General features: G+C 46.9%; 1 protein-coding gene across 1 annotated transcript; it reads left to right on the plus strand.

The window, feature by feature from the left end:
* Window positions 1–1019: 1019 nt before the first annotated feature.
* LOC130027166 (ATP-dependent 6-phosphofructokinase, muscle type) lies at window positions 1020–27344 on the plus strand. The gene is made up of 22 exons (XM_056117803.1): window positions 1020–1146; window positions 8455–8528; window positions 9353–9430; window positions 11096–11285; window positions 12575–12740; window positions 14865–14909; window positions 15296–15404; window positions 15526–15621; window positions 15878–15970; window positions 16558–16683; window positions 18122–18186; window positions 18670–18733; window positions 19672–19821; window positions 20436–20506; window positions 20877–20964; window positions 21047–21199; window positions 21789–21953; window positions 23718–23779; window positions 24191–24302; window positions 26293–26392; window positions 26475–26580; window positions 26815–27344. The coding sequence occupies exons 1-22, from the start codon at window positions 1062–1064 to the stop codon at window positions 26957–26959; spliced, it is 2343 nt and encodes a 780-aa protein (XP_055973778.1). The 5' UTR covers window positions 1020–1061; the 3' UTR covers window positions 26960–27344.
* The last annotated feature ends 144 nt before the right edge of the window (window positions 27345–27488 follow it).

Genomic DNA, 27488 nt, shown 5'->3' on the forward strand with positions numbered 1-27488 from the left:
GTATTCCTTTTTTTTTCTTTTTGGGTCACACCCAGCGATGCACAGGGGTTACTCCTGGCTCATGTACTCAGGAATTACTCCTGGTGATGCTCAGGGGACCATATGGGATGCTGGGAATCGAACCCTGGTTGGCCGCGTGCAAGGCAAATGCCCTCCCCGCTGTGCTATCGCTCCAGCTCCTTGTGTATTCCTTTTGAGAACTCAAAATGAAGGTGTTTACAGTCCTGTGTGTATGTGGCAGTGATTTTGTTACTCTTCCCACATGTCAGTATGCGGTGTGAGAGGCCTAAAAATAGAGGATTAAGAGATACTCGACAGGCAGACAGCCAAAGAGGGATAGGAAAGGCCATAGAAAGTTTTTCACTATGTTTGAGTCTGGCACCATTAACTTGTCCAAGTCTTTATAACCCTAAGCTCCAGTTCAAACTTATCCCTATTCTCTAATACCCAATCCTAATCTTTTTTGGGGGAGGTGAGGGCAGGGTGCCACACCCAGCAGTGCTCAGGGCAGGGCCAAGTTGGGGGTGGTACATATGGGGTACCAAGAATCGAACCCAGGTTAGCTGCATTCAAGGCAAGTGCTCTACCTGCTATATTATCTCTCCAGCCTTACCCCCAAGCCCTAATCTTAACTGTTACCATTGCTTTTCTGGCTTGTTAGCCAGTGCCCCAAACTTGATCTGATTCCTACCTTGTGCAGCAGTCCAACCCTTCGTTAAAAGAAAGCTGAGCAAACTTTTCTTCTGAATTTCTTTTTAGTCAGCTGCCCTTCTCCTTGACCTTAGTTTTCTCTAAATAGGCTTCAATTAGGGGGAAGGATCAGGGAGGGATTAGCCCAGACTTTTGTGGCATTGGGCTTCGTTACTGTGACATTTCAGCTTGTCACTCCATGGGGTGTGATTCTCTTCTGGATGAAGTCCAAAGCTCTTGGTCCAGATTTAGCAGAGCTGGAGAGCTTGACTTGAGTGGCTGTAGTCAGTCTAACAGGCATTTCCTGGTTTAGCGGTACCTTGATCCTGCTGTGTCTTAACTAACCATTATCTTGAATTTTAGAGAATATCATGACCCATGAAGAGCACCATGCAGCCAAAACACTGGGGATTGGCAAGGCCATCGCCGTGTTAACCTCCGGTGGAGATGCCCAAGGTAAGGAGGATGCTTCTACATAGACCTCCTTGAGTTTCTTGACTTCCTTACCATGTAAAACAGAATTATCCTCCTTATAATTCTGCTGCAAATTTATGCTAGAATCCTGGGGTTTTAAAATCTGTCAGGTCTAAGTCCCCAAGTGCTTTTAGATCTTGCTTGCTGTTCTGTTATTTATTCAGATCGTTACAAAACGTCTTTCCAAGTTCATCTGCATATTTGGATCCTCTAGTACCTAAAAGATTAGTGATTTTTCAAGCAAGAGTGAAAGGGAGACCCGTGATGAAGTCATTGCAAAGGCAATTGGTAGATTTACTTAAAATTCATTAGAAATGATAGAACGAGGAGAACCAGAATTGGTCTTCGGTGGTCTTCAGCTTTAGGCATTGCTTCTGATTATGTGTAGAGTTCCTGCCTTGACCAGGGTAAGGCACCTCACATGTGACAGCACATTTTTTTTCTACCAGGCTTCACTCTTTTCTGTGACCTCCCCTCCCCCAATCCCTTTAATCCAGAGCACACAGAAGTATTAATCAGTAAGGATCCGCTGGGAGGAGTGAGGGAAAGAAGGGATGAGGGAATCCATCTCTGGGTTGAGAAATTTGGAAACTGGATAAGTCAAATACATGGAAAAATGAAATGGGAGATAAGGAAGTTGTATCTGTGAGGAAGAGGGAGGTGTCACACCCAGAAGTGCCCAGGACTTACTCCCAGCTCTGCTCAGGGATTTGAGGCGGGGTGGGGTGGGATGCCGAGGATCAAGCACAGCTTGGCTGCGTGGAAGGCAAGTGCCCCGCCTGCTCTATTTCTTTGGCTCACAGTGTGTAATTTAAAAAAAAAATTTTTTTTAATTTTTTTAAAAAGATCTTTTTCTCCTCTGATGATCTTGTGTATTATGATGTGTTGAAGAGAGGCAGAATATCTTTGAAAGGGGTCCAAATATACAGAAATTATGATGAAAGAAAGGAGAGGAAAATACTTCAGCTATTCTGTTTGTTTTTCTTCAGCCCTATGCGTAGGCTTTTCTAAGATCTGTGCTAAGCACCTGCTACACAGAGTCCTGCATTATGTTGTATAAATAAGTTAATTTCCTTTGTGAATTTATCATAGAATGAAGAAGGATATCATACATTACTATCACTGAAATTCTTATGTAAGACAAATGAATAAAAAAAAATCAAGTGTGTATTATCCAAGTAGAATCCATTTGTGAAATCATAGCCCTTTGTTGGATTAATCAAGGAAAAAAAAATTTTTTTTGGCTTTTTGGGTCACACCCAGCGATGCACAGGGCTTACTCCTGGCTCATGCACTCAGGAATTACTCCTGGCGGTGCTCAGGGTACCATATGGGATGCTGGGAATCGAACCTGGGTTGGCCACGTGCAAGGCAAGCACCCTACTTGCTGTGCTATCACTCCAGCTCCAATCAAGGAAAACTTAATGCAAAGGACAGAGTTCAAGAAATTGAACTCATTCAAATAAAATGCTTGGAACAAGGCCTGGTGCATCGTAAATTCTCAACAAATGCATTGCTAATGAATACTAAATTTTTGAACACCTACTGTGTGCCAGGCAGGATGGCAGGTGTTAAAGATTCAGTGCTAAAACAAATCATACTTGTACTCTGCTCTTAGGAACCTCCTTATGTATTGGTAGATCCAGATTTTAAATATATTCTCAGCTTATCTTAATCATAATTGTTAAGATATTTTATGATTTGGAGAAGGCTAAAATGAGAAACTGAAGAAGAAGGGCACAGAGGCCTAAAATGTGAGAATAGTGACCAGATTACAATGCAGAGCCTAGAGGAGGCAATAGAGACTGCTGAACTATCACTTCTCCCTTGGAAAGAACCCCAGGCCATTCAGTTCTTAAACTGTATAGCTTCTAAAATCGTAGTAGGATGGCCTGTGGAATTGGATTATTAGATTAGGGGAATTAAGAGCCTATTAAAAAATCAAAGTGAGACAGAATTATGAAATTATGAAAGAGAACTGGTCTCTAGAAATTGAAAGAGCTTTTAAAAAATGAATATACAAGGAAAGAGATCTAGGATGTAACTAAATTCCAAGAGCAGCAGAGGCCTAGTTTCTGATCATGTGCTGTGAGATCATTAGGAAAATCATTACTTGTTTCAAAGGAAGAACCATTTTTCATAGAAAGCCATTGATAAAGTTCCTTTTGAAAGGTCCAGCTTGACTAAGATTTGTGGGATTCGGTGACAAGCATTGTTAGCAACTTAACATCAATGTAGGTACATGTAGGGATTGAGAGTGGTGAAGAATGAAGTTTTCCAGTTCACGTAGAATGGTGGAGGATGAAATTCTAGGCAGGCAAGAATGCGGTGAGAAAACTGAAAAGTAGAGTCAAGAGATCCTAACTGAAGCAGCCTGCTGAGCCAACTTGAATGGTGCCTCGCTTTCTCAGGAGAGAGAGAAAGGTTTTTTTCCTTAGGGATTCTGGGCCACATGGAAAGTAAAGTTAGATCCTATAGAACCCACAGCAGTCACAGCTATGTTATTTCCTGAGTTTAGCAAAATGAATAATCTTTTAAAATAAGAGTGTGGCCAGGAATCAAACATGCTAGACCCTGAAACCAAAACGCCAAGATGTGGGGCGGATTAGGTGCCGAATCCTAATGCCCTTTCCAGCCCAGGAATGGCCCCCGCTCTGCTAAGCCATGACACATTTGGCCTTAGGAAATCAGTGCATTCTGCTGGAAAGAACCTCAGTCATATGCTCAATCTGCTGGCTTTAGACAGGCAGTCCATTCCAAATTCCAAATGCACGTTTATCCTGCTTTTAAAGGCTTACATGAATAAGCATCCTGTTTATCCTCTGGATTGCTAAACTAGGATTTCTAGTTTTTAATGACATATTCGTCAAATATGTATACCTCATGTTAGACGTTAATAATTTAAAAAATCTTATTCACAGTTCAATTAAGATATATAAGAACTTTATTAGCCCCAGCTTTCACAAAAGCAGTGAGCGAGTCAGGTTTTTTTCTGCCTCTTAGAGACCCATCACCCATTAGCTCTTCCCAAAACCTCTTCCCCACAGGCTGTAATTGGAGACTCTGAAGCACGTGGTTATGATGTTGGCCAGAGCCCCTCTTGCCTATACCCAGAATATGCCCTTGGTGGTGCCTGTAATCTTACCCTTCATGTTGCTTCTAATAAGTCAGCTGCTGTAGAGGACTATTTAGGGAACATGGAGCAGCCAGTGAGAGTTTGGAGCCAGAATGGGCAGTGAGTTATTTAGGAGAGCCAAAAGAATTTATGGGACTCCCAATATAACTATTCTTTGTATCCCGTTCTGTGTTTTCTGGGGAAGTAGTGGTTTGTGACACAGTTAAATAGGGGTGTAAAGTGGGTCTTCAAACTTGAAATTTATACATATATATATATATATTTCCCTCCCAATCCTCCCTTCCCCCACTCCTCCCACACCCCCAACATTTGGTGGTGTTCAGGGCTTACTCCTGGCTCTGTACTCAGGAATCACTCCTGAGTTTGGGGGATATATGCAGTGCCAAGGATTAAACTGGGGGTGATCATGGGCAAGGCAAGTGCCTTACCTTCTGTACTATAACTCTCTGGTCTGTTTCTGGGCTTTTTGACAAAGGCCAGCTTTTTCTAAAGTGATGATACTACCTCTCAGTGGGTGCATTGAAATGATCAGGGGTAGTAGAGACTTTGGGTACAATTAGGGAATGCTTCTGTGTATTCGCTTAAAAAAGATAGATTTCGGCAGGCACTGAGTTAAAAAAACAAACAAAAAAATGTTTTTTTCTGAAAAGGGAGTAATAAGCCAAGTAAGTTTGGGACCCTTCAATACTGGTGTGAGGTCCTATCTCATTGTGATTATAATTTGCATTTCCCTAATTATCAGTGGTGGTGAATACTTTTCCACAGGTCTGTTGATCACTAAGATTATTTTAGAACACTGACCTTTACTTGTGCGTTTCCCTCACCTGGAACACTCTCCCTAAATTATCCAAAAGAGATTTTTTACAGAAAGATGTTTTTTCCTTTTTGGGTCACACCGAGCGATGCTCAGGGATTCCTTGGTGCTGCACTTAGGAATTAGTCCTGGTGGTGCTTGGGAGAACACATGGGCTGCTGGAGATCGAACCCAGGTCAGCTGCGTGCAACGCAAATGCCCCACCCGCTGCACTATCTTTCTGGACCCCCCAAAAAAGATTTAAAAGTAAATTGTGAGCTCTGGTTTCAGTCCTTAGCATTTTAAATATAAATAAACAAAAGCAAATTCTCCTTTATGTCTTAAGGTCATGGTTTTCTTTTCTGAATCACTTTCCCTGACTTCCTCCTGCAAGCTTGGATGCTTTGTCTCCCTGTTCACATAGCACTTTCTCTTTATTCATTTTGTAACCCTGTTAGAATTCTTTATAAATGTTGAAGACCGTTCCCATTCCTTTATCTTTGTATCCTGGAGTCTCTCCCATTCTCTGCTGCATTTCCAGTGCCTCAGACAGGGCCAGGAACATGATAGTATTTGTTTTCTTGAACAAAAAGTATTTCTTCTTTGAGTGAATGAATCTTCCGTTTAATTTGGAGCTTTTAACTGTGTAAACCAAACTTTGACTGCCTGTAAAGCAACAACAGCAACAAATAAAATATAAAACAACCAGACAGTCTGGTCTTTTTGGTTCGAGTCTATTTCATTCCAGATAACTTTGGATTACGCAATAATATCTTTTCCTGTCTTTTTTCTTACACAGTTTCTGCCCAGGGCTTACTCCTAGGCTCTTTGCTCCAGGATTTCTCCTGGTGAAGCTTGCTTGCAGGATCATATGTAGTCAAACCTAAGTCTCCTGCATGGCTAACACCTTACCTCTTATACAAGCTCCTTGGTCCTAATATATTTTATTTATTTATTTATTTTTGCTTTCTGGGTCACACTCGGGAATGCACAGGGGTTACTCCTGGCTCTGCACTCAGGAATGACTCCTGGCGGTGCTTGGGGGACCCTATGGGATGCTGGGAATCGAACCCGGGTCGGCTGCATGCAAGGCAAACGCCCTACCTGCTGTGCTATCACTCTAGCCCATGGCCATAATATATTTTAGATTTTAGTCTGATACTGTAAGTTTTTCAATCACTGGCTTCTTTCCTGCTTACTGGTACAATATTTCTTCAGTCATGGTTAAGGACTCTGTGAATAAACATTAGATTGTAACAACAGCATATCCTTCAAAAGAGTAGCTAAAATGATTCAGTTGTAATTATCCCTTCTTGATTGTAAGGGATTCTTGAGTATCACCATCAGCCCTGTTTCATGCGACAAAATATGATTAGGGTTACCAGGAATATCTCCAATATGTCGTCAACAAAATTGTGCTTAGCACAGTAGTCATGGGATTATTTTTAAAATAGAGATATTTGCAGCACTCACCATGTGTGGTATGTTGTGACAGGATTCTTCTCTATATTACTCTTGGGAGAGACAGTTCTCGTTATCAAGAAGCTACTCAGAGAGGAGTGATGGAATTATCGGTCTCATATGGGGCATAGAAAGAAACACAGTAAGGGACTAACAAATGAAAAAAAAAAAGCAACAAAACCAAAGAACTGATCTATAGAACTGAGTTTAAAGGGAGAATCACTTTCCCTCCCTGTTTTAAGTTTTCATTTTTCTCCCCATGGAAACAATAATTTGTGGCGTAAATTTGAAGTGATTGTTTTATGTATAGGATGAAGGTAGAAATCAGAAGGCAGTGAGAGCCTGTGCCCCCATTGATGCTGCTTGCACATGTTCACAGCCTCTCTGGGCAGTGTGGCAGTGCTCATTTTAGTGACACGAGCTGAATGACACTAAAAAATTTCCATATGCGAAGGCTGTGAGAGTCCATGACCAGACCTGGGCACAATCCTTAAGGCACTGTGACTTATTGGATCACTGAGCCTGAGAGAGTTGTGTTGTTTTGAAAAGACTACCAAAGCTAGTATGTCTAGATTTAGTGCCAAACTTGAGAAAAATCTGGAATGCTATTGAAATCAAGAGGGTACGGCATAAAGGTCAGTTGTGTTGGTTTAGGCATGTTAGGGCCTGGATTAAAATCTGAGTTTTCTGAGAGTCTTATATAGCACAGCGGTAGGGTGTCTGCCTTGCACGCAGCCAACATGGCCGACCCGAGTTCGATTCCTCCATCCCTCACGGAGAGCCCGGCAAGCTACCAAGAGTGTCTCGCCCACACGGCAGAGCCTGGCAAGCCACCCGTGATGTATTCGATATGCCAAACACAGTAACAACGAAGTCTCCAATGGAGACGTTACTGGGCCCGCTCGAGCAAATCGATGAACAACGGGAGGGCCTTTACCTTTACCTTTACCTTTGTTTTGAAGCTCCATGATTTATAGAACTGTTGAGAGGATCTGATGCATACAGTGTCCCAGCACCGCATCTTCCCCCAGAGTGTCTGCTTCCCTCCATCGTTGTCTCAGGGTCCCCTTTCGTTCACCTAGCCCCACCCCACCCCTACTCTTGGTAAACTCAGTTCCATAGACCAGTTCTTAGGCTTTGTTGCCTTGGATCATTTGTTAGTCCCTTACTGTATCCCACATATGAGAGAGATAATTCCATTATCTGTTCCTTTTCTGATCTCTCTCTCTCTCTCTCTCTCTCTCTCTCTCTTTCTCTTTCTCTCATCCTCCTCCTCCTCCCTCCCTCCATGTCTCATGGGTTGGGGGAGGGTGTTGGGCTATGCCCAGCAATGCTCAGGGGTTACTCCTGGCCCTGCACTCAGGAATTACTCCTGGTGGTGCTGGAGTACATATGGGATGCCGGAGATCGAACCCAGGTCAGACTCATTCAGGGTAGGTGCCCTACCCACTGAACTAGCTCTCTGGCCCCAACTATGTTCTCTATAAACGTAAGTTTCCAACTGTAAACTGAGGGTAATTCCTGGGTTGTGACGAGAATTCAATGATTAGATATGTGACCGTCTCTTAGCTTATTAAGCATTTCAAATTATGGTTCTCTATGGGATTCTGACTAAAAAAGATTAGGAAAGGCAGAATTTGTGTGTGCATGCGTGCGTACGTGCGTGCGTGTGTGCGTGTGTGTGTGTGTGTGTGTGTGTGTGTGTGTGTGTGTGTCTAGGGGAGATAAAAGGGATTATTTGGAGCTTCAGCATTGAGTATAGTAATTCAGTGTCACTGGGGAGGCCAGCAGATTTAGATGAAAGTGGTCGTCTAGATTAAGAAAGAAAGCCTAGGGGAGAATGTCTCATATCTTGCTTTTCCTAGGAGTATCCTCTCCCTGACCTCTTCCCCTCTTGCAGGTATGAATGCTGCTGTCAGGGCTGTGGTTCGAGTTGGTATCTTTACTGGCGCCCGAGTCTACTTTGTGCATGAGGTTGGTTTTCTCTGCTTTGTTTCTGTCAGTCTCAGTTTTCTCTGATCCTGTTCCATGCCCCAGACCCTCCCCCAGTCCCCATCCCAGCCCTTGCCTCCTCTAATAAATCTCTGTCTGGTTTGTCTTGAACCACTGTTTCCACGGATCACTCCTCCCATGTCACTCTGACTCCAGTAATGACGGTGGCACCAGGAATATGCACAACGGGTCCTCATACTTCGTGTTTAAAGAAGAAATAGCCATGAGCCCCCCAAACGGAAATAAAAGACCCCTGAAATTTGTCATTTCATAGGGGATTCAGTATATCCAGAGGTAGAGCCTGAAGACGGGGAGACTCTCCCTTTATTTCTCTGGGTCACCCAATTTTGTGAGGCGTTTTCGTTCCCATCTCCCAGTTTGTTCTTACTTTGTCTGTTTGTACTATCTGGTCTGTCTGCCTTTCTCCTCAATGTTTAGTCTCTTTGTATTTCCAAGTCGCATTTCTGTCCCTTCTTCCCTTCAACATCCCATTTCATTTACTTCGATTCTTATCAAATCTGTTATCTAGTTCCCTTGGGAAATGGATTGAGGAAATAGAATGAACCAAAAATAAGAGGAGTTAAGATTAAATTTAGGAAGGACAGCATTTGGATCGTCTGTGAAAGGGTATTGAAAAAAATTGCATTCTCCTTTCTTATACTATACCAAGTATCACAGTCTCACATGCATCCAGAAATCAGTGATAACAGGAGCTGATTCTCAGAGCCCTATTCCCAGGGAATCCTCCTTGATCCTAGTTTAGGGGGAAACCTAGCAGAAACTGAACAGTCTATTGTGTCTTCCAGGGTTATCAAGGCCTGGTGGATGGTGGAGATAACATCAGGGAAGCCACATGGGAGAGCGTTTCCATGATGCTTCAGCTGGTATGTTTCAAAAGACTCCGGCCCCTTTTTGGTTCTGCCTACCCCTATCCTAGTTAGGCTGCTCACTGTCACTGTCACTGTCCTCCCACTCATCGATTGGCTCGAGCGGGCCCAGTAACGTATCCATTTTGAGACTTGTTGTTACTGTGTTTGGCATATCGAATACGCCACGGGGAGCTTGCCAGGCTCTGCTGTGTGGAGTTAGGGCTCATGGTTTCTCAAACTCTCTGTGGTGTTTTAGGATGAAAAATGACTCAGTGACAAGAGAGGGGCTATGTCTGTCCTTTGAAAGCAAACATCATCATGGTTTCCTGAAGTGGGACGCAGGGGGGTTGGGGGGCGGATGGTGAGAATGTGATCACAGGACTGTTTGTTCTATAGAAAGGTCATAGACAGGATTTGGGAAACTGGCATATAACATGTCCTGTTCTGGGGTCACAGGGAAGGTCTGCCCTGAAAATAACCTTACCAGACGACCGGAACTAGAGCCAAAAGCACAGCTGAAATCTGCCAGTTCTCGTGATGGTGATGCTATGCCCTGAAACTAGACCATTTAGAAAGGGAAGAACCAAGAGCTTTTCTGAGTTATCTTGATTACATTCACAGTCTTTTTTACTACGTTCTCTTAAATCATTTTATACCCATTTCTGGTTTACTGAAAAGTCTACAAATTAACAGCTGTGTCTCCATTCTTCATATCAGTGCCCTAAAAATCTGTGGAAAGAAGTTTAATATGTAGTGCTAACTAATTTTCTGTGCAGATGATGATACCTGTCATAAAGAGATCTGAGAATGAACTAAAATTTTTGTCTTTACTCTCAGAATTATGGATGCCGGGAGCTTCTTTGATTTGTGAAAAACCTTTCAGGTTTATAAGCCCCCGAGAATATATATATACATATATATATATATATATATTTTTTACTCAGAGCATTTTTTTTTAATGAATATTTGTTTACTGTGGCTCCTTCCACTGACATCATTGATCCTAAGAAGCAAAGGAGAAATGATTGGCAGTACCCGGTTGCAATGAAAAATCACAGCATAGGGAGGAAAATTACTCCCAGGCACAGTGGGGTGCACTCCTAGTAATAATCTGCATGTAATCCAGTACGATTAGGGCCACTAGAAAGATTCTTTTAAAGACTGATTGCTTCTTCTTACGCTTGTAAAAGATGGAGATCATTTCAAAAGTCAGAAATCATTTCAAAACTCTGTAGATATTTCTGCATTTCCTTCTTATCTTCAAGGACAATCACTTTAATGACACAGCCTTCAATAAAATGACTTGATTTTAGCACCCTAAGGTGTAGATACAGCCAAATAAGAATGACCCTTTGATATCTCAGCCAGCATCATTCCTTTTTTCTTCAGAAAGGGCAATAACTCTTTTTTAAAAATTTTTATTAGTGAAACACCATGAGGTACAGTTGTAGACTTACAAATTTGTGTGCTTGGATTTCAGTTATACAATGATCAAATACCCATCCCTCCACCAGTGCCCATTTTCCACCAATGGGTAATAACTCTTAAGATACTAAGAAATTCTCAAGAAACTTTGTGGTTATCTCAGCCTCGTAGTATTGAACAGAGCAACATTCTTAGCAAGTTGAACCCAAATTGTCTGTGCCATTTGAAAAGCTGACTTCTGCGTCTTCCCAAAAGGGAGGCACAGTAATTGGAAGCGCCCGGTGCAAGGACTTTCGGGAGCGAGAAGGAAGACTCCGTGCTGCCCACAATTTGGTGAAGCGTGGGATCACCAACCTGTGTGTCATTGGGGGCGATGGCAGCCTCACTGGGGCTGACACCTTCCGTTCTGAGTGGAGTGGCTTATTGGGCGACCTCCAGAAATCGGGTAAGATCTTATTCTCATCTCTATTCATTTGTGTAACAAAATACACCCCACCCGCACTCCCCTATCTTCCATCGGAGAAAATTGTTACCTCGATCCCAAATAGGTGACTTTTAAAAACTTTTTGTATTTAATGTAGGAAAAATGCAGCAAAAAACTGTTGATACAATTCTAGGAGTAAAATTGATGAGTTGGGGCTGGAGCGATAGCACAGCGGGTAGGGCATTTGCCTTGCACACAGCTAACCTAGGTTCGATTCCCAGCATCCCATATGGTCCCCCCAGCACCGCCAGGAGTAATTCCTGAGTGCAGATCCAGGTGTAATAACCCCTGTACATCACCGGGTATGACCCAAAAAGGAAAATAAAAACAACTGATGAGTTAACAAAGTTGCAATGTCAGTATCAGTAGATCTAGAAATTAAGTTTATGTGAACATTGTCAGATTGCAGGGCTGGTCAGACCTTGTCTAAGAATTTATTAAGCTTTTTTTTTTCCTTTTTGGGTCACACCTGGTGATGCACAGGGGTTCCTCCTGGCTCTGCACTCAGGAGTTACTCCTGGCGTGCTTAGGGGACCATATGGGATGCTGGGAATTGAACCTGGCAAATGCCCTACCCATTGTGCCATTGCTCCAGCCCCAGAATTTATTAAGCTTTTTGTTGCTTCAGGAGGTGTCATGCCACCGCATATGTGGCCACACGGTCCAGACATTTCCAGATCTCTGGTCTGGGCCAAAGAGTCTACAAGGCAGCAGATGGGAGTGGTGGGCGGGATTGCCCGGGCTTCTGGAAATATGGGGCGTTGGGGCGAGGCGACCCATTTCGATTCCAAAAAACCCCAGAGACCTCATTCCGGGTGTCGGTAGCTGCAGTTATTCAGAGATTGGTGTCTCTGCAGAGACTGTTTATGGAGTGGTGCCGTTGAGCCCTTGGCGTAGCTGTACTGGTGGGGAGTGGGTGCCAATGCTGGACCCTCCGTTTGATGGTCTGACTCACCTGCCTCCCGTGGGTACTCTGGGGTGTTCAGCATTCCCACCAGGTTTAGCTGCTTGACGTGCTTCTCCCGGGAGATTTAGTCGCGATTTGGCGGAGCAGGGCAGTGAGTGAGTGGACTTGGTGGCTGACTGAAATGGTGGGCAGGACTGCCCCCAACCAAGTAGGTGACCTTTCACCTCCTTTTCTTGTCGTTGCTTTTAATCACCACTGGCAACAGTTCTTGCTGTCACAGTAATTTTCTCTCTAGTGTGCCAATACCTTACCCAGTGGCTTTTGGTTTGTTTCCTGTTATCAGGTAAGATCACAGCTGAGGAGGCCAAGAAGTCCAGCTACCTGAACATCGTGGGCCTGGTTGGCTCGATTGACAATGACTTTTGTGGCACTGATATGACCATTGGCACTGACTCAGCCCTGCACCGGATCATTGAGATTGTTGATGCTATTACTACTACTGCTCAGAGGTAAGGAGACTTCGGGGGAGGCAGCGTCGGGGGACGGCATCTGGGACAGGCTCAAAAGTAGGAACCAAGAAGGTTAAATGTTTGAATAGTTTATCCGTATTAGCTATTTAACTATTAACTGCCACACTCCAGGCTGCTTTCTGACACATTATAGACGCTTCCTACCTATTTATGCCTCTCGGAGAGCCCGGCATGCTACCGAGAGTATCCCACCCACACGGGCAGAGCCTGGCAAGCTCCCCGTGGCATATTCGATATGCCAAATACAGTAATGACAACAGGTCTCATTCCCATGACCCTTAAAGAGCCTCCAGTCATTGGGAAAAGACGAGTAAGAAGAGGCTGCTAAAATCTCAGGGCTGGGAGGATTAGAGATGTTACTGGTGCCCGCTCAAGATCAATGGTATGACAGTGATCCAGTGATCCAGTGAACTGTTTAACTATATAATCACCAGTCTCCTGGGAGCCTCTTAGCCCTAAAAGTGTGCTGCTTTCTAAAAACATCAAGATTCGCCTCTTGCCACTGTTGGACCCGCTGTTCAGACACGTGTCCCTGAGGACTTTAACACCTGTCATGTCCTGTTATTGCCTTTTCATACTGATTAGTGCCCAGTCCAAGACAAATCCAAGGAGCCACAAACCTCGGCTGTGCTTTCCACCCATATCATAGTGACTATGGAGGATTTTAACACAACTGCTTAGAGAGGAGGGGACCTTGGGGAGGCTCTGTAGGAGGTCAAGAAGAAGGGTAATAGTCTATGCCAGGGCACTCCAAAAAGATTCTAGGCAAGTCAGGTCCTCTCTTTTTTATTTTGTTTTCCTTTTACTGTTGTTTTTTAAATTATTATCATTATTATTTTTAATTTTGTGCCACACCCTGTGGTATTCAGGGGCTGTTTCTTGGGCTTAGTGCTTGGGGTGGTTCCTAGCAGTGCTCAGATAGAAACTTGGCCTCCTGGAAGCATAGTATGGGCTCAATCCGTTGAACTGCCTCTCTGTTTTTTTGTTTGTTTTGTTTTATTTTTACATAAAAGTATTTGGAACTTTTTGAAGAAGTGGGAGGTGGGGGGGAGAGAGAGGGAGGAAGAGAGAGAGACTGGAGAGAGAGAGAGAGGAAGAGAGGGAAGGAGAGAGAGAAAGAGAATAAGATACTCAGGAAAGAACATCGACTTGTCCAGAGTGGAGAAGGGGCCCAGCACATATCCCAGCATTAGATAATGAAAGTATGAAAGTCCACATCTCACGTGGGGAGATGCGGATGACATGTGCTTGGCCACCACATGTGCTCGGGAGCGACACATGGCACAGGCAGCACATGGGCTTGGGCAGCGGCATCAAACAAATACTGTCAGACACTGTCCTCCCGTTGTTCATCAATTTCCTCGAGCAGGCCCGGTAATGTCTCCATTTTGAGACTTGTTACTGTGTTTGGCATATAGAGTACGTCACGAGTAGTGTGGCAGGCTTTGCTGTGTGTGAGAGATACTCTCGGTAGCTTGCCGGCCTCTCCGAGAGGGGCAGAGGAATTGAACTCGGGTCGGCTGTGTGGGCCGCGTGCAGGGCAAACGCCCTACCCACTGTGCTGTCGCTCCAGCCCAGCAGCAGCATGTGCACCTTTAATTTTTTTTAATTGAATTACTATGTGATACACAGTTACAATGTTGTTGATGCAAAGTGGTTTCAGTCATACCAATGTCCTCAGTTTCCCTTAACCCCTTTTCCCCAGCCTGCCTCTATGGGAGGTACATTTCTTCTCTCTTTCTCTCCTCTTTTTCTTTTAGGTGCTGTGGTTTGCAATATTGGTACCTTTTGAAAGGGTATCATGCATTTCACTCATCACCTTTTAGGACTCAGTTTTTGTCCCGAGTGACCATTTCCACCTACCATTGTCACTGTCCCTTCTCTGTCCTACCTGCACTCCTTCTCCCCGTTTGTGGCAAGCTTCCCACCATGGTTTAGTCAGTGAAGAAAGGTCACCCTTAGCGCAAAGTGTCTCCTTAGGTCTCCCTGCTCTTGGAAGGCCTCACAGCGAAAATACATCCCCCAGAGAGGTCACAGACATGGGCGGAGGCTTGCACCTAGCCACTCGGACTCTTGACTGTGAATCCTGTGTGTTTCTTACAGCCACCAGAGGACTTTTGTGTTGGAAGTTATGGGCCGGCACTGTGGGTAAGATCCCCATGTAGACTCCTCATTCTCTGGACCTGCAGTAGCTCTTTCTCTTCCCTAGAGAGTCCGGAGGGTCCCCTGTATCAGGTGCTAGGTCTCGGGGAGAACGTGCTCCTCTTGGTGCGGCTCCCTTTCTCAGTCACCATTCCTCCTCCCATGGACACTGCAGTCATGTGTATAAATGTGTGTCCATGCATAGGTACAGATGGGCATTAATAGGTGCTCTTGACAGAGAGACATTGAGAAGCCACCTTAGCATGCTCTTATTCTTCAAGAATAAAACAGAGGGCTCTCGGGCCCTTCTAGGGAGACCAAAGGAACTGGTTGGATGTGGGTGAGACTGTGTTGGTTAGCATCTTGGGTGATGCTTCTGATTCTCATCTCAGCTACCTGGCTCTTGTTACCTCTCTCTCCTGTGGAGCTGACTGGGTTTTTATTCCTGAATGTCCACCAGATGACGACTGGGAGGAACATCTTTGTCGTCGGCTCAGTGAGGTACTGGTACTTTATCCTTTTAAATTTAATTTAAAATTTAATTAATTTACTTTATCCTTGAAAATAAGCCTTCACAGACCAGTTTCATTCCACTGACCGTTTTTCTCTTCCTTTTGATCAGACAAGGACCCGTGGTTCTCGTCTGAATATCATCATCGTGGCTGAAGGTGCCATTGACAAAAATGGGAAACCAATCACCTCAGAAGACATCAAGAACGTTAGTATGAATGAAGCTGAAGAGCCCTGTAATACTCCACTCAGTCATAACCCCCATGGCTAGTGATTTGGGTTTCCCTTTAGTTCTCTGTATTGGTACCCTTTGTTTTTCGCCAATTGAAGAATCATTACAAGAGACCATGATATACATGGTTTATCTAAGTATCTAATTATTAACTCTGTGTGTGTGTGTGTGTGTGTGTGTGTGTGTGTGTGTGTGTGTGTGTCCTTCTGTGTCCTTCTCTTGATCCTTTCAGCTGGTGGTAAAGCGTCTTGGGTATGACACACGGGTCACTGTCCTGGGACACGTGCAGAGGGGCGGGACACCATCAGCTTTCGACCGAATCTTGGTAAGTCCCAGGGCTCTGTGCCCATAGCTTCTTTGAGCCTTCAGCTTGCTGTTCTTCTGGGAGGACGGCATTCCAACAGGACAGGGACGTAACCATTGCTGGAGCCTGCCACCCAGCCTTGAGCCTCTGGGCTACAATGACCCTTGGTCCGATTTTATCCTCTTGAGTTCTCTCGTGCTAAGAATGTTGGCAAAGTGTGTACTTTCCAAATGGTGGGCTTAATATCTTAGAGTTTTGAGTAGTGAAATGATTGAAATTCAACCTTAGGCACTAGAGTTTGTGTCTTTTTGTCCTACTTTCGTTGGAAGGGAGAGGCAGGATTCTTCTTATTTTATCAGTAAGAAGGAAAGAGTATGACGAACATGTTTCCTTGATCACTATAGAGGACATGTTTCTCTAGAATCCTTAAGGTAATGATGGCAAAAAGACAAAAAAAAAAAAATCAAGCTTTGGATAAAAGTTGGGTAGGGAACAAAAACTAAGTTCTTGGCTGCAGTCAAATGTAGAACTCAACCCTGTGACTTGGAAAGGGCCCTCAGTGTCCTGGGAGGTCTGAATCAGACTCTTTGTTCCCTGGACTTCTGCAGGGTAGCAGGATGGGTGTGGAAGCAGTGATGGCGCTTTTGGAAGGAACCCCAGACACTCCAGCCTGCGTGGTGAGCCTCTCTGGCAACCAGGCTGTCCGCCTCCCGCTTATGGAATGTGTCCAGGTGGTAAGTACTGACCCCAGCCTCCCTTCCTATCAGCCTGGGGCCCTGAGAACCTGCTTATTGGAGCGGAAGTGTAAAGGCACAAGACCGATTTCCATGTGTGCCGTGAGAAGAGCAGATGGAAAGGCAACATGGAATAGACACGGGGAGTGGGGGGGTGGGAAGTGCTTTGCATAGCTGTACCCTCTTTATTTTATTTTTTATATTATTATTATTATTTTTTAGCTGTACCCTTTTTAACTAAGTCTCAGTGTACTGCTCTATAAAATATCTCTAACGGAAACGGGAGGCTCTACCCTACATAGGATTAAGACCTAATTTCTCATAATATCTGTGTAAATGCTTTCATCGTATCTTTATTGGAAGAGAAATGCGATCATTTTATTAAAATTACTTTAAAGCAGGGGAATACTATTTTAAGGTCTGATGGACAGCACATACCTCTCAGTTTCTTCCTTGAACGTGTTTCTCTGAACGTGAGGTTAATAATACCCACCTTGAGTATTATTCTAAGGATTGAAGAGAGGATAGGCAAAGGGTCCGATGCAGTCCCTGGATATGTGGAGTGCTCAGGAAACAGTGCCTCTAATCCTTGATATCACTGAGTGAACACGAGGAGCTGGGGGTTGGGTCTGAATTTTCACAGCTTGCTACTCATGTCCTGGCCTGTTTCTCTCTGAGACTTGGAAGTCACACTAACTTACAACTCAAATAAACTCCAGTCTTGCTTGGAACCGTATGGCTTTTAGAGATACAGTAACTATTCGGCTAAAGCACTGGCTCATAGCAGAATTCACCTAGGAAGCACATGCCATGAATAGTCTTTCTTCTTACCTGGAGCAATAGCACAGCGGTAGGGCATTTGCCTTGCACGCAGCCAGCCCAGCCGAGCTAGGTTCAATTCTTCCACCCGTCTTGGAGAGCCTGGCAAGCTACTAAGAGTATCTTGCCCGCACGGCAAAGCCTGGCAAGCTCCCCGTGACGTATTCGACATGCCAAACACAGGAACAAGTCTCAAAATGGAGACGTTACTGGGCACACTCGAGCAAATTGATGAACAACGGGAGGACAGTGTGACAGTTACCTGGGTTACCTGCCGGACTGTCCTCTTCTACTCATTTGTGTGGAGGCTTCTTTGGGGCTGATCCTGAGTGTGGAACGGAGGAAGATGCTATTTTGACTGTGCATTACTCCATTCTACACTTATTCTAGTTAAGAAAACATTGAATCAGCCCTTTTCTTTTCCTGCACTTTATTCAGGGACCTGAGTAAAAACAGCAAAACTTCTCCTTCTGTGGTAGTTTTGGGGGCATACAAAATGTGGGGGTCGAGGGCAGACAGGATCTAGTCAGAAGCCTGAATCTGAACAGAATTACTAGAGGATGTATGTCAATGCCTTCAGAACGCTAGAGTCATGATTATTGCTCTGTTCCTCCCTCAGACCAAAGACGTAACCAAGGCCATGGATGAGAAGAAATTTGATGAGGCCATGAAACTGAGAGGCCGGTGAGGAAATGACTAGAACCTCGAGCTCTAGAACTCAGATGTTGAAATGAAGCCAAATTCTCCATATTTCCAGACCCCAAATTTGAGCTTCTGCCTCTTGCTCTTCTTGGAGAACAAGCTCTGCAGTAGTTTCTTCCTGAAGAGACTTTAACTGTGAGGTGACCAGGAGGGTTGGTTCCCTCCGAGGATGCCTTCTCGTGTTAGCTCTTGATAGTTGCATCCAGGAGAGGACCCCAGTGAGAGAAGTTTTTCTCTCGAGGCAAGGGGTAACCACTTGTGTCTTAGAGGAGAGTGCTTGGAGAGGGTTTGGTGTATCAGTGGAACCGTTTGCTGTCCCCTGGGCATTCCTGCTGTGCCCCAGTCATGTCCTCAGAGGTGTGCCCTATGGACCTCTGTGGCGGAACCAGACTCCAGACCGGATCCTTCTGGCTGCTGGTCGTGGGAAATGGCCTAAGGCATCCCCCCTCTCTTTACTTTGTGCAGGAGCTTCATGAACAACTGGGAGGTGTACAAGCTCCTGGCTCATGTCAGACCTCCAGTGTCTAAGGTACTAGCAAGTTGCTCCCTTTCCTTGACCCTTTCCCTCTCCCAGTCTTTATGAAACACTCAAAGCTGATGCTATCTGTAGCCTCTGTCAACGTCCTTTACCCAGTCTAATCTTCAGTGCTGAGTTCCTGACCCTACTAAGATAATTTTTTTTGAGCCACCCCAGCTACCAGTCCAGTATTCTTAGTATTCTCTAACTGTCTGTAACCTAAGACCTAGATCTAATGCAGGGCTGAGAAGACAGTTTGCAAGGAATGGGAAAGAGGGCAAGAGGCAGCGTCTGTGTTCGTTGCTCTGGGACAGTAAGGGAATAATCCGGTGTACTCAAGCCACTCTCCATGGGAATAGTTATTTCCATATTTCGTGTATGTCTGAAGTATCTGGGTTACTTATTAAAGATGAATATTCTGGGGCTGGAGCGATAGCACAGCAGGTAGGGTGTTTGCCTTGCACACAGTCAACCCAGGTTTGATTCCCAGCATCCCATAGGGTCCCCCAAGCACCGCCGGGAGTAATTCCTGAGTGCAAAGCCAAAGTAACCCCTGAGAATTGCTGGGTGTGACCCCAAAAGCAAAAAATTAAATAAAGATGAACATTCTGTGTCTCTCGGGATTCAGGTTTGTCACCAGGGGCCAGTACTATATAGAGTTAACAGACTCTCTAGAGAGATGGTGATGCACACGGCTTAAGGACATACTTTGGGAACTTCTGCTTTGGCAGTTCCCGTGTTCATTAGACAGTGATTTTTGGGGCCGGGTGTATGTTTTGACTTGTGATCAAGAATTTTGCCTCCATTCTACGAAGGGACAACTCTGCTGGCATTCCTTGGGAAAATACCGTGCTCTCCTGGTCCTAGGACCATCGAGGGACCCAGCGAGTAGCTTTCCTTCTCAGCCTGCGCTCCTCACCTCTGGGCTTCTGTCTTTTCTTCTTTCACAGGTCGCGTCCCACACGGTGGCCGTGATGAACGTGGGGGCCCCTGCCGCGGGCATGAATGCTGCCGTCCGCTCCGCCGTGAGGATTGGCCTCATCCAGGGCAACCGCGTGCTGGTCGTGCATGACGGCTTTGAGGGCCTGGCCAAGGGCCAGGTACGGGCCCGAAAGGAAGGCGAGCAGTTGCTCTGGGGCAGGGGAGCAGTGATGGGAGAATGAGTGGAGGAGGGGAACCTGCTCGTTCTCTTTCCTTCCTGAGCCCTTTTCTTCTCTGTCATCTCTCTCGGGGTCCAAGCAGACATAGATAAGGCCGGGACTGGAGCGATAGCACAGCGGGGCGGGCGCTTGCCTTGCATGTGCCTCACATCAACCCCTGGCATCCCATCAAGTCCCCCGAGCACCGCCAGGAGTAACTCCTGAGCGAAGAGCCAGGAGTAACTTCCGAGCATCACCGGGCGTGACCCCAAACAGCCTTAATTAATTAATTAATTAGAAGAAATAGATAAGGCAGTGGAGTGAGACAGACCCCACTGCAATTTGCCCTTTGCAACGAGTCACTTAATTCTCTGTCCCAAACTCTCATATCGTTCCTGGGATGGGAGTGCTTAGTAGTGGTAGATGAACGGCCCATGTAGAAGACACTCACTGAGGTGGGTAAAAACAGATGGAGGGTTGTGACTGGGGTGGAAGCAAGAAGTGGCATCATCCCACACTAGCTCTCTGGGGCTTCCGCCGCCGGCTGACCCGTGTGGCTGGATCTTTCCCTACAGATCGAGGAGGCTGGCTGGAGCTATGTCGGGGGCTGGACTGGCCAAGGTGGCTCTAAGCTCGGAACTAAGAGGTCAGTGGCTTTACAGCAGCGCCTCCTCCCCATCTGTCCATAAGACTGTCCCGTGGACCGTGGGCACCAGTTTGTTACATCAGGGTCTGCCCTTCCTGCTTTGGTTGTGTGACTTCTCTGCTCCTCGCTTCCTCACTTATGCGTACTTGGGTGGGGGCAGACATGCCCACTCAGACATCTCGGAGCAGTCCTAACAATTTAGAGCCCAGCGTGTCTTTCTGGACTAGAGAGAGCGGCGGGGCCAGGGCAGGGGAGCACGTCATGAGAGTCCTAAGAGCCTTCCGACTAACTTCTCTCACCCTCCCTTGGCTCTTTCCCACCCCATCGCGTCATTGCCGTCCCGCACACCCCACGCTCTCCTGCCATCTAGGACTCTGCCCAAGAAGAACATGGAGCAGATCAGCACTAACATCACCAAGTTCAACATTCAGGGCCTCATCATCATCGGGGGCTTTGAGGTGAGTGCTCTATCGTTTCTCCTCTCTCCCCCTTATCTTTCCTGTTCTCGTCTCATTCCTGTCTCCACTGACCTCTTATCAGGCTTACACAGGCGGCCTGGAACTGATGGAGGGCAGGACGCAGTTTGATGAGCTCTGTATCCCATTCGTGGTCATTCCGGCTACGGTGTCTAACAACGTCCCTGGCTCCGACTTCAGCATCGGGGCTGATACGGCACTCAACACTATCTGCACGGTGAGAGCCCCGCCACTTCCCATCATAAACCTTGAAATGGATGACTAAAAACTAATCAACTTTCTTCCCCTATCAACTAAATGATGTTTGAAAATGTTCCTTCCAGTCCAGACACTTACAGACTCTTATGTAGCCAAAAAAAAAAAGTATTATTTTTCTTCTTCATGAGTCCCCTAACCAAGAAATGCATCTACATTCTGTATACTGTTTACTTTTTCCCTTTCTGAGCTCTTATAGCCTAATTTCCCTGATTCAACAGAATGGCCAGGGGCACTTTCCTTCATTGGAGAAGGTTTTTTTTTATTTTTGTTTTTTTGTTTTTAGTGAAACACCATGAGGTACAGTTGTAGACTTACAAACTTTCGTGCTTGGGTTTCAGTTAGACGATGATCAAGTAGCCATCCCTCCACCTCACTGGAGAAGTTTTGCAGCTGTGATCGGCAAATTGCCCACTGTACCTCAAAGCCAGGGTCTAAGGAAATATAGGTGCCCTGTAGGCCTGGGCAGTTGGGTCAATCCAGGGTTCATGGTCGTAACAGGAATCAGATCCTTGACCCTGCTTTTGACGTTGGCCCCCTTGTCCTTGCAGACCTGTGACCGCATCAAGCAGTCAGCGGCAGGCACCAAGCGTCGGGTCTTCATCATCGAGACCATGGGAGGCTACTGCGGCTACCTCGCCACCATGGCAGGGTTGGCAGCCGGTGCTGATGCTGCTTACATTTTTGAGGAGCCCTTCACCATTCGAGACCTGCAGGTAGATGAGCAGAAAGCGCCTGCTAGGGAGTGTCCCCGCCCCGGTGTGTCCCGAGAGCTCAAAGCGGCAACAGAGTTGACTCTTCTTCCCGAAGACTAGGAAGAGCAGCCAGCAGGCCAGCAGGCATTCTCCAGCGTGACCTCCCCTCGTGAATGCAGCTCGCTGAGCGCTTGAGAGATAGTATATGGCTGAGCCCTCTCCCTCCCTCCCTCCCTCCATCCCTCCCTCCATCCCTCCCTCCCTCCCTCCCTTCCTTCCTTCCTTCCTTCCATCCTTCCATCCTTCTTTCTTCCCTCCTTTTCTCCCTCCCTCCTTCCCTCTTCCTTCCCTCCCTCCCTCCCTTCCTCCCTTCCATCCTCCCTCCTTCCCTCCCTCCCTCCCTTCCTCCCTCCCTCCCTCCCTCCCTTCCTTCCTTCCTTCCTTCCATCCTTCCATCCTTCTTTCTTCCCTCCTTTTCTCCCTCCCTCCTTCCCTCTTCCTTCCCTCCCTCCCTCCCTTCCTCCCTTCCATCCTCCCTCCTTCCCTCTCTCCCTCCCTCCCTTCCTTCCATCCTCCCTCCCTCCCTCCCTCCCTCCCTCCCTCCCTCCCTTCCTTCCTTCCTCCATTCCTCCCACCCTCCTTTCTTCCCCTCCTTCCTCCCTCCCTCCCTCCCTCCCTCCCTCCCTCCCACCCTCCCTCCTTTCCTCCTTCCCTCTCTCCCTTCTTCCCTTCCCTACCTCTTTTCTTGGGCCACACTTGTGCTCAGGGCTTACTCTGGGTGTTGTACTTCGGAATCACTCCTGGCAGTTTTCAGGGCACCATGTGCGATGCCGGGGTCAAACCCAGATCAGCTGAGTGCCAGGCAAGCACTCCGGCCCTTGCATTTCAGTTCTTAACATGGCGTGCAGGGGAGATACTATCTGTGTTACGTAAGAGACTATTGAGTAGGTGGTTTAATTTTCTGCCAACTGGGCCAGCACTTCAATGCTTGGGCCCTGTGGTCCAGGGATTCCTTAGGCCCCTCTGAAAGTGCTTGGAATCCTGCAGGGCTGCTTTCTAGCAGTGTCTGGAGACCGTGTCGTGCCAGGGTCTGCGGGGCTGTGGCGTGCTAGTCAGCAGCGTGTTAGCTCTCCTGCCCTAATGTTCCATTTTTGAAGGGGAGACTTTTTTGACTTCTGGGATGGAGCTCTGGTTCTTGTTTCATAGAGGGACTGTATGATACTTATTTTCCAAGGTCCTAGTGCGCTGGTAGAAAAAGGTGCGACAAAAAGGAGGGCAATCAGGCTAAGGGAAGCCTCTGATCCGAGAATTTAGCCAAGCCTTGTCAGTGGGGGTGGGGAAGTCCCCCTCCACTCCCGGAGTCCCCTTCATCCCCAACTCAGCACCCAAATAAATGAAGGAACTGTTCCGGGTGAGTCACCGTTGTACAGACAAGCAACCCATTTCCACACGGACACTTGGGACAGAGGGAAATGGCGTCAGCCACCCAGGAAAGAGGTTGGGAGTGGAAAGGTCCTGAAATTGATAATTGCCACGACTGTTCTGACTGTCCCTCCTCCAGTTCTGCCTTATTTGCAGCTTCTCTTTACCTTTCAGCCTACTCTAAATTTCTTCAAGGAATTAGGCCTAGTTCAAGCCCTAGACTGCAGCTTTTCCAGGCAGCTTTTCCTGGACAGTTTTCCATGTGCCCTGCCCTCCTGGAAAGGCCTGGTGGGGAAGAAATCTCTGCAGTTGCACAACTGTCTCTGGAGTTCACCTTTTCAGAATTTCCTGTTTCATTTTTAGGCGAATGTTGAACATCTGGTGCAAAAGATGAAGACAACTGTGAAAAGGGGCTTGGTGTTAAGGTACTCGCCAACGGTTTGTTCCTCAGTGAGGAGAAGAAAGGGGAGCATCTTGGCTCTAGCCCATGACTAGGGCACTCTGACAGATCTGTGGCTACAAAGGGAGCAGATTTGAATCTGGGAGGAGAGAGAAAAGGGGCGAACAGAGCCTGGAGCAACCGCACAGTGGGGAAGAGCCTGGCGCGTGGCCAATCTAGGGTTGATCCCCGGCATCCCGCATGAACCCCTGGGCACTTCCAGGAGTAATTCCTGAGGGCAGAGCCAGGGGTGACTGCTAACCATTGCTGGGTGTGGCCTAGAAAGCAGAAAGATAGATCAGCTTTAAAATGGGGAGAAGAAAGCCTTCGGAGGCAGGAAGTGGATGCAGGAGGGAGAGACAGTCAGAGTCACCGGCTGTTGGCCTTTCCCTGGCAGGAATGAGAAGTGCAACGAGAACTACACCACTGACTTCATTTTCAACCTGTACTCCGAGGAGGGCAAGGGCATCTTTGACAGCAGGAAGAACGTGCTTGGCCACATGCAGCAGGTAGGGAAGACGCCCGGGCCCGCTCGCCACACACGGCCAGCCGAGCTCCATGGAGTTTCAGTGCCGTCACAGGGGCTGGGCTTGCAATCGAGGACAATCAAAATACCTTTACCCAGAAGAGGAGGGGAACGGGTAACTGACACTCCAGTGGAAGGTGTGCAGTTGAAATGTTTCTTACATAAAACCCTACCTTTATTTATACTGTTAATACATTACTATTATTATTATCAATACATTACTAATACCTACCAAAATTAAACCATGGTGCCTAAAATAAAAATAAAAACCAGAGATAATAGCTTTAAGGTATTAGGCAGTCCCTCCTCCTCATTTAAGGCAGCATTTGTTATTTTATTGTTTTTCAATATATTATTATTATTTTTTTTTTTTTTTGCTTTTTTGGGTGACACCCGGCAATGCACAGGGGTTACTCCTGGCTCTGTGCTCAGGAATTACCCCTGGCGGTGCTCAGGGGACCATATGGGATGCTGGGAATCGAACCCAGGTTGGCCGCGTGCAAGGCAAACGCCCTACCCGCTGTGCTACTGCTCCAGCCCCTCAATACATTATTATGGCTTTGGGGCCACACCTGGCGGTTCAGGAGCTACTCCTCGCTTGGTGATTAGGGTCACTCTTGGCTGTGTTTGGGGAACCATGTGGTGATGGGGATTGAACCCAGGCCTCCTCCAACGCAGTGAGTGCTCTCTCGCTCTCTCTCTCTCTCTCTCTCGCTCTCTCTCGCTCTCTCTCTCTCTCGCTCGCTCTCTCTCTCGCTCTCTCCTCCCCCGCCCCCCTTGTCAGTGTCAGCACACGGTTGCCATTTGGGGCTGAATAACTCTTTGTTGTGGGTCACTGTTCTATATGTTGTATAACCCCCAGACTTTACCCACTAGATGCCCGTAGCACCTCTCTCCTGAGCGATGACATTTTAAAAATGGCTTCAGGGATTGCTGCATTTTCCCCTGGTGACAAGCAGCATCAGGAGAGCACCGCTGATTCAGATGAGGAAAATGAGATCCAGAGAGAAGGACCCTTCTCAGAACCGCTCATCCTCGCTGGCTGAGTTCATGCTGGCGTTCCCCGCTGCGCTCCTCACCACACTGCTGCGTATCCTAGGCACCTGTTGAGTGAGGGCAGGCGCTGTGCTGGTGGTCAGCTCCGTCTCCACCAACTAGGTGGCTCAAGAAGGGAAACCGGTCACCCTCACTCAGTCCCCATCCAAGTAGGCTGCTCTCAGGTGGTAGGAGTGGCCTCGGGCTTCTTCCACCCCAGACATTTCCAGCCGACGGCCTTTTACCTTTCACAGCCCTACATGGATTCCTAGTACTGTGTGAGTTTATCAGCCCCTGCAGGAATGAAGTCCTATTGGACAGAGTATGAACTATTTCCTCTTTTTCTTCCCGACTGCCCACTTTTCCACCTACTTGTGCTATATTATTCTGAGGTACCATCAAGAACTTCTAGATTGGGTCTCCACGATCACTTTTGCACCACTGATGATGGTGACCGACAAAAGCTGCTAGGCTGAGGAGGGGCAGAGAACTGACCCAGTGGCCACTAGCACCAAAGGAAACCAGCAGGGTGTGGCCGCTCTCAGACTAGAAGAGACCATTGTGAGACCGCTCTTCCCTATAAGCAAGTTACTCTTCTAGGTGACCAGTGGCCAACCATGCTGGGTCAGCTCATCCTCGTCCCCTACATATTTCAGCATTTCTTCTCACAGACTTCTTCTGGCAGTAACCAGGGACCATTCCCTTTTCTCCGTGTTTTCTGATAGCATTGCCACTGCACTGATGTCCTTCCCTCTGTAATAGTTTTTCGTTTGGGGGCCACACCTAACAGTGCTCAGGGTTTACTCCTGGCTTTGTGCTCAGGGATCACTCCTGGGGCTTGGGGCTGGTGCTAGGGATGGCACTCAGGTCTCAGCTGCATGCAAGGCAACTGTCCTATCTCTCTGGGCCCTCTGTAATTTTTGTGATTGTTCCTGCAGGGTGGCAGTCCAACCCCCTTTGACAGGAATTTTGCCACAAAGATGGGCGCCAAGGCTATGAACTGGATGTCTGGGAAAATCAAAGAGAGTTACCGTAATGGTAGGTGGGGTGAGGGGGTGACCTTCATCTCCAGAGAGGCTCCTGCTCCAGCTCGAAGCTGACTGACCTTTCCTTATTGCAGGGCGGATCTTTGCCAACACCCCAGACTCTGGCTGTGTTCTCGGTATGCGTAAAAGGGCCCTGGTCTTTCAGCCAGTGACTGAGCTGAAGGATCAGACAGATTTTGAGTGAGTACATTGACTTTCTGGAGTGTTCCCTCTCTCACTGATTTAAACTGTGCTCTTGATTTGTTCCCCGTCTTCAGTCCTTGTCTCGTAGGAGTAAAACTTGATTGGTTTAAGTCCTCCCTCCCTTTGGCCTAATGCCTGTGCCCCAGACCAGCCCCTTCTGTGCTATTTCTAATAGCCTGTGATAGAAGTCGACTGGGGTGCCGAAATACGCCATCATCATCCCCCCTCTAGGCACCGCATCCCCAAGGAACAGTGGTGGCTGAAGCTGAGGCCCATCCTGAAAATCCTGGCCAAGTATGAGATCGACTTGGATACCTCTGAGCACGCCCACCTGGAGCACATCAATCGGAAGCGGTCTGGAGAAGCTCCCGTCTAAACCACTCTGGAGGGAGGGGAATGGATCGTCCCATCACAATCAGCTCACTGCCTGACAGATCCACGCCCCCATGTATTCCCAAGTGTTTTAGCTCATTTTTCCACTAGGTTTCCTTTAATTCTGTAACTGCAGCCACAATCAGCTCTGCCAGAAGGTAGTGAAAGCTCCTTTTAGGTTCAGTTTGTCATGACTTCCACCCCGGCTTCATCTGTCACACAAGACTGGGCTTCTCTAGTGCTACTGCTAGATTTCAGTTCCTCGGTTAGAATTTTCCTAAAAGTAAGCTTTATTTATTTCTTTGTGATAACAAAGTCTCGATTCCCCCACGACTTTTACTCCAGTGACAAATATTAACTACACTAATAAATGCCAACTGGTCACTGTGCTTTGGGTCCTCATGTTGTCTTCACAAGCAGAAGGTATGCGACCAGCCCCAACCAGCAGATGCTCCACAGACAGAACACGCGGGGAGGTGGAACCTAGGCGTTCGCCGTGCAGACTTCTCTCTGCATCCTGGATTCTTTTCAGC

Source organism: Sorex fumeus, unplaced genomic scaffold (assembly GCF_029834395.1).
Source record: "Sorex fumeus unplaced genomic scaffold, SorFum_2.1 ptg000036l, whole genome shotgun sequence".
NCBI classification, from domain to species: domain Eukaryota; kingdom Metazoa; phylum Chordata; class Mammalia; order Eulipotyphla; family Soricidae; genus Sorex; species Sorex fumeus.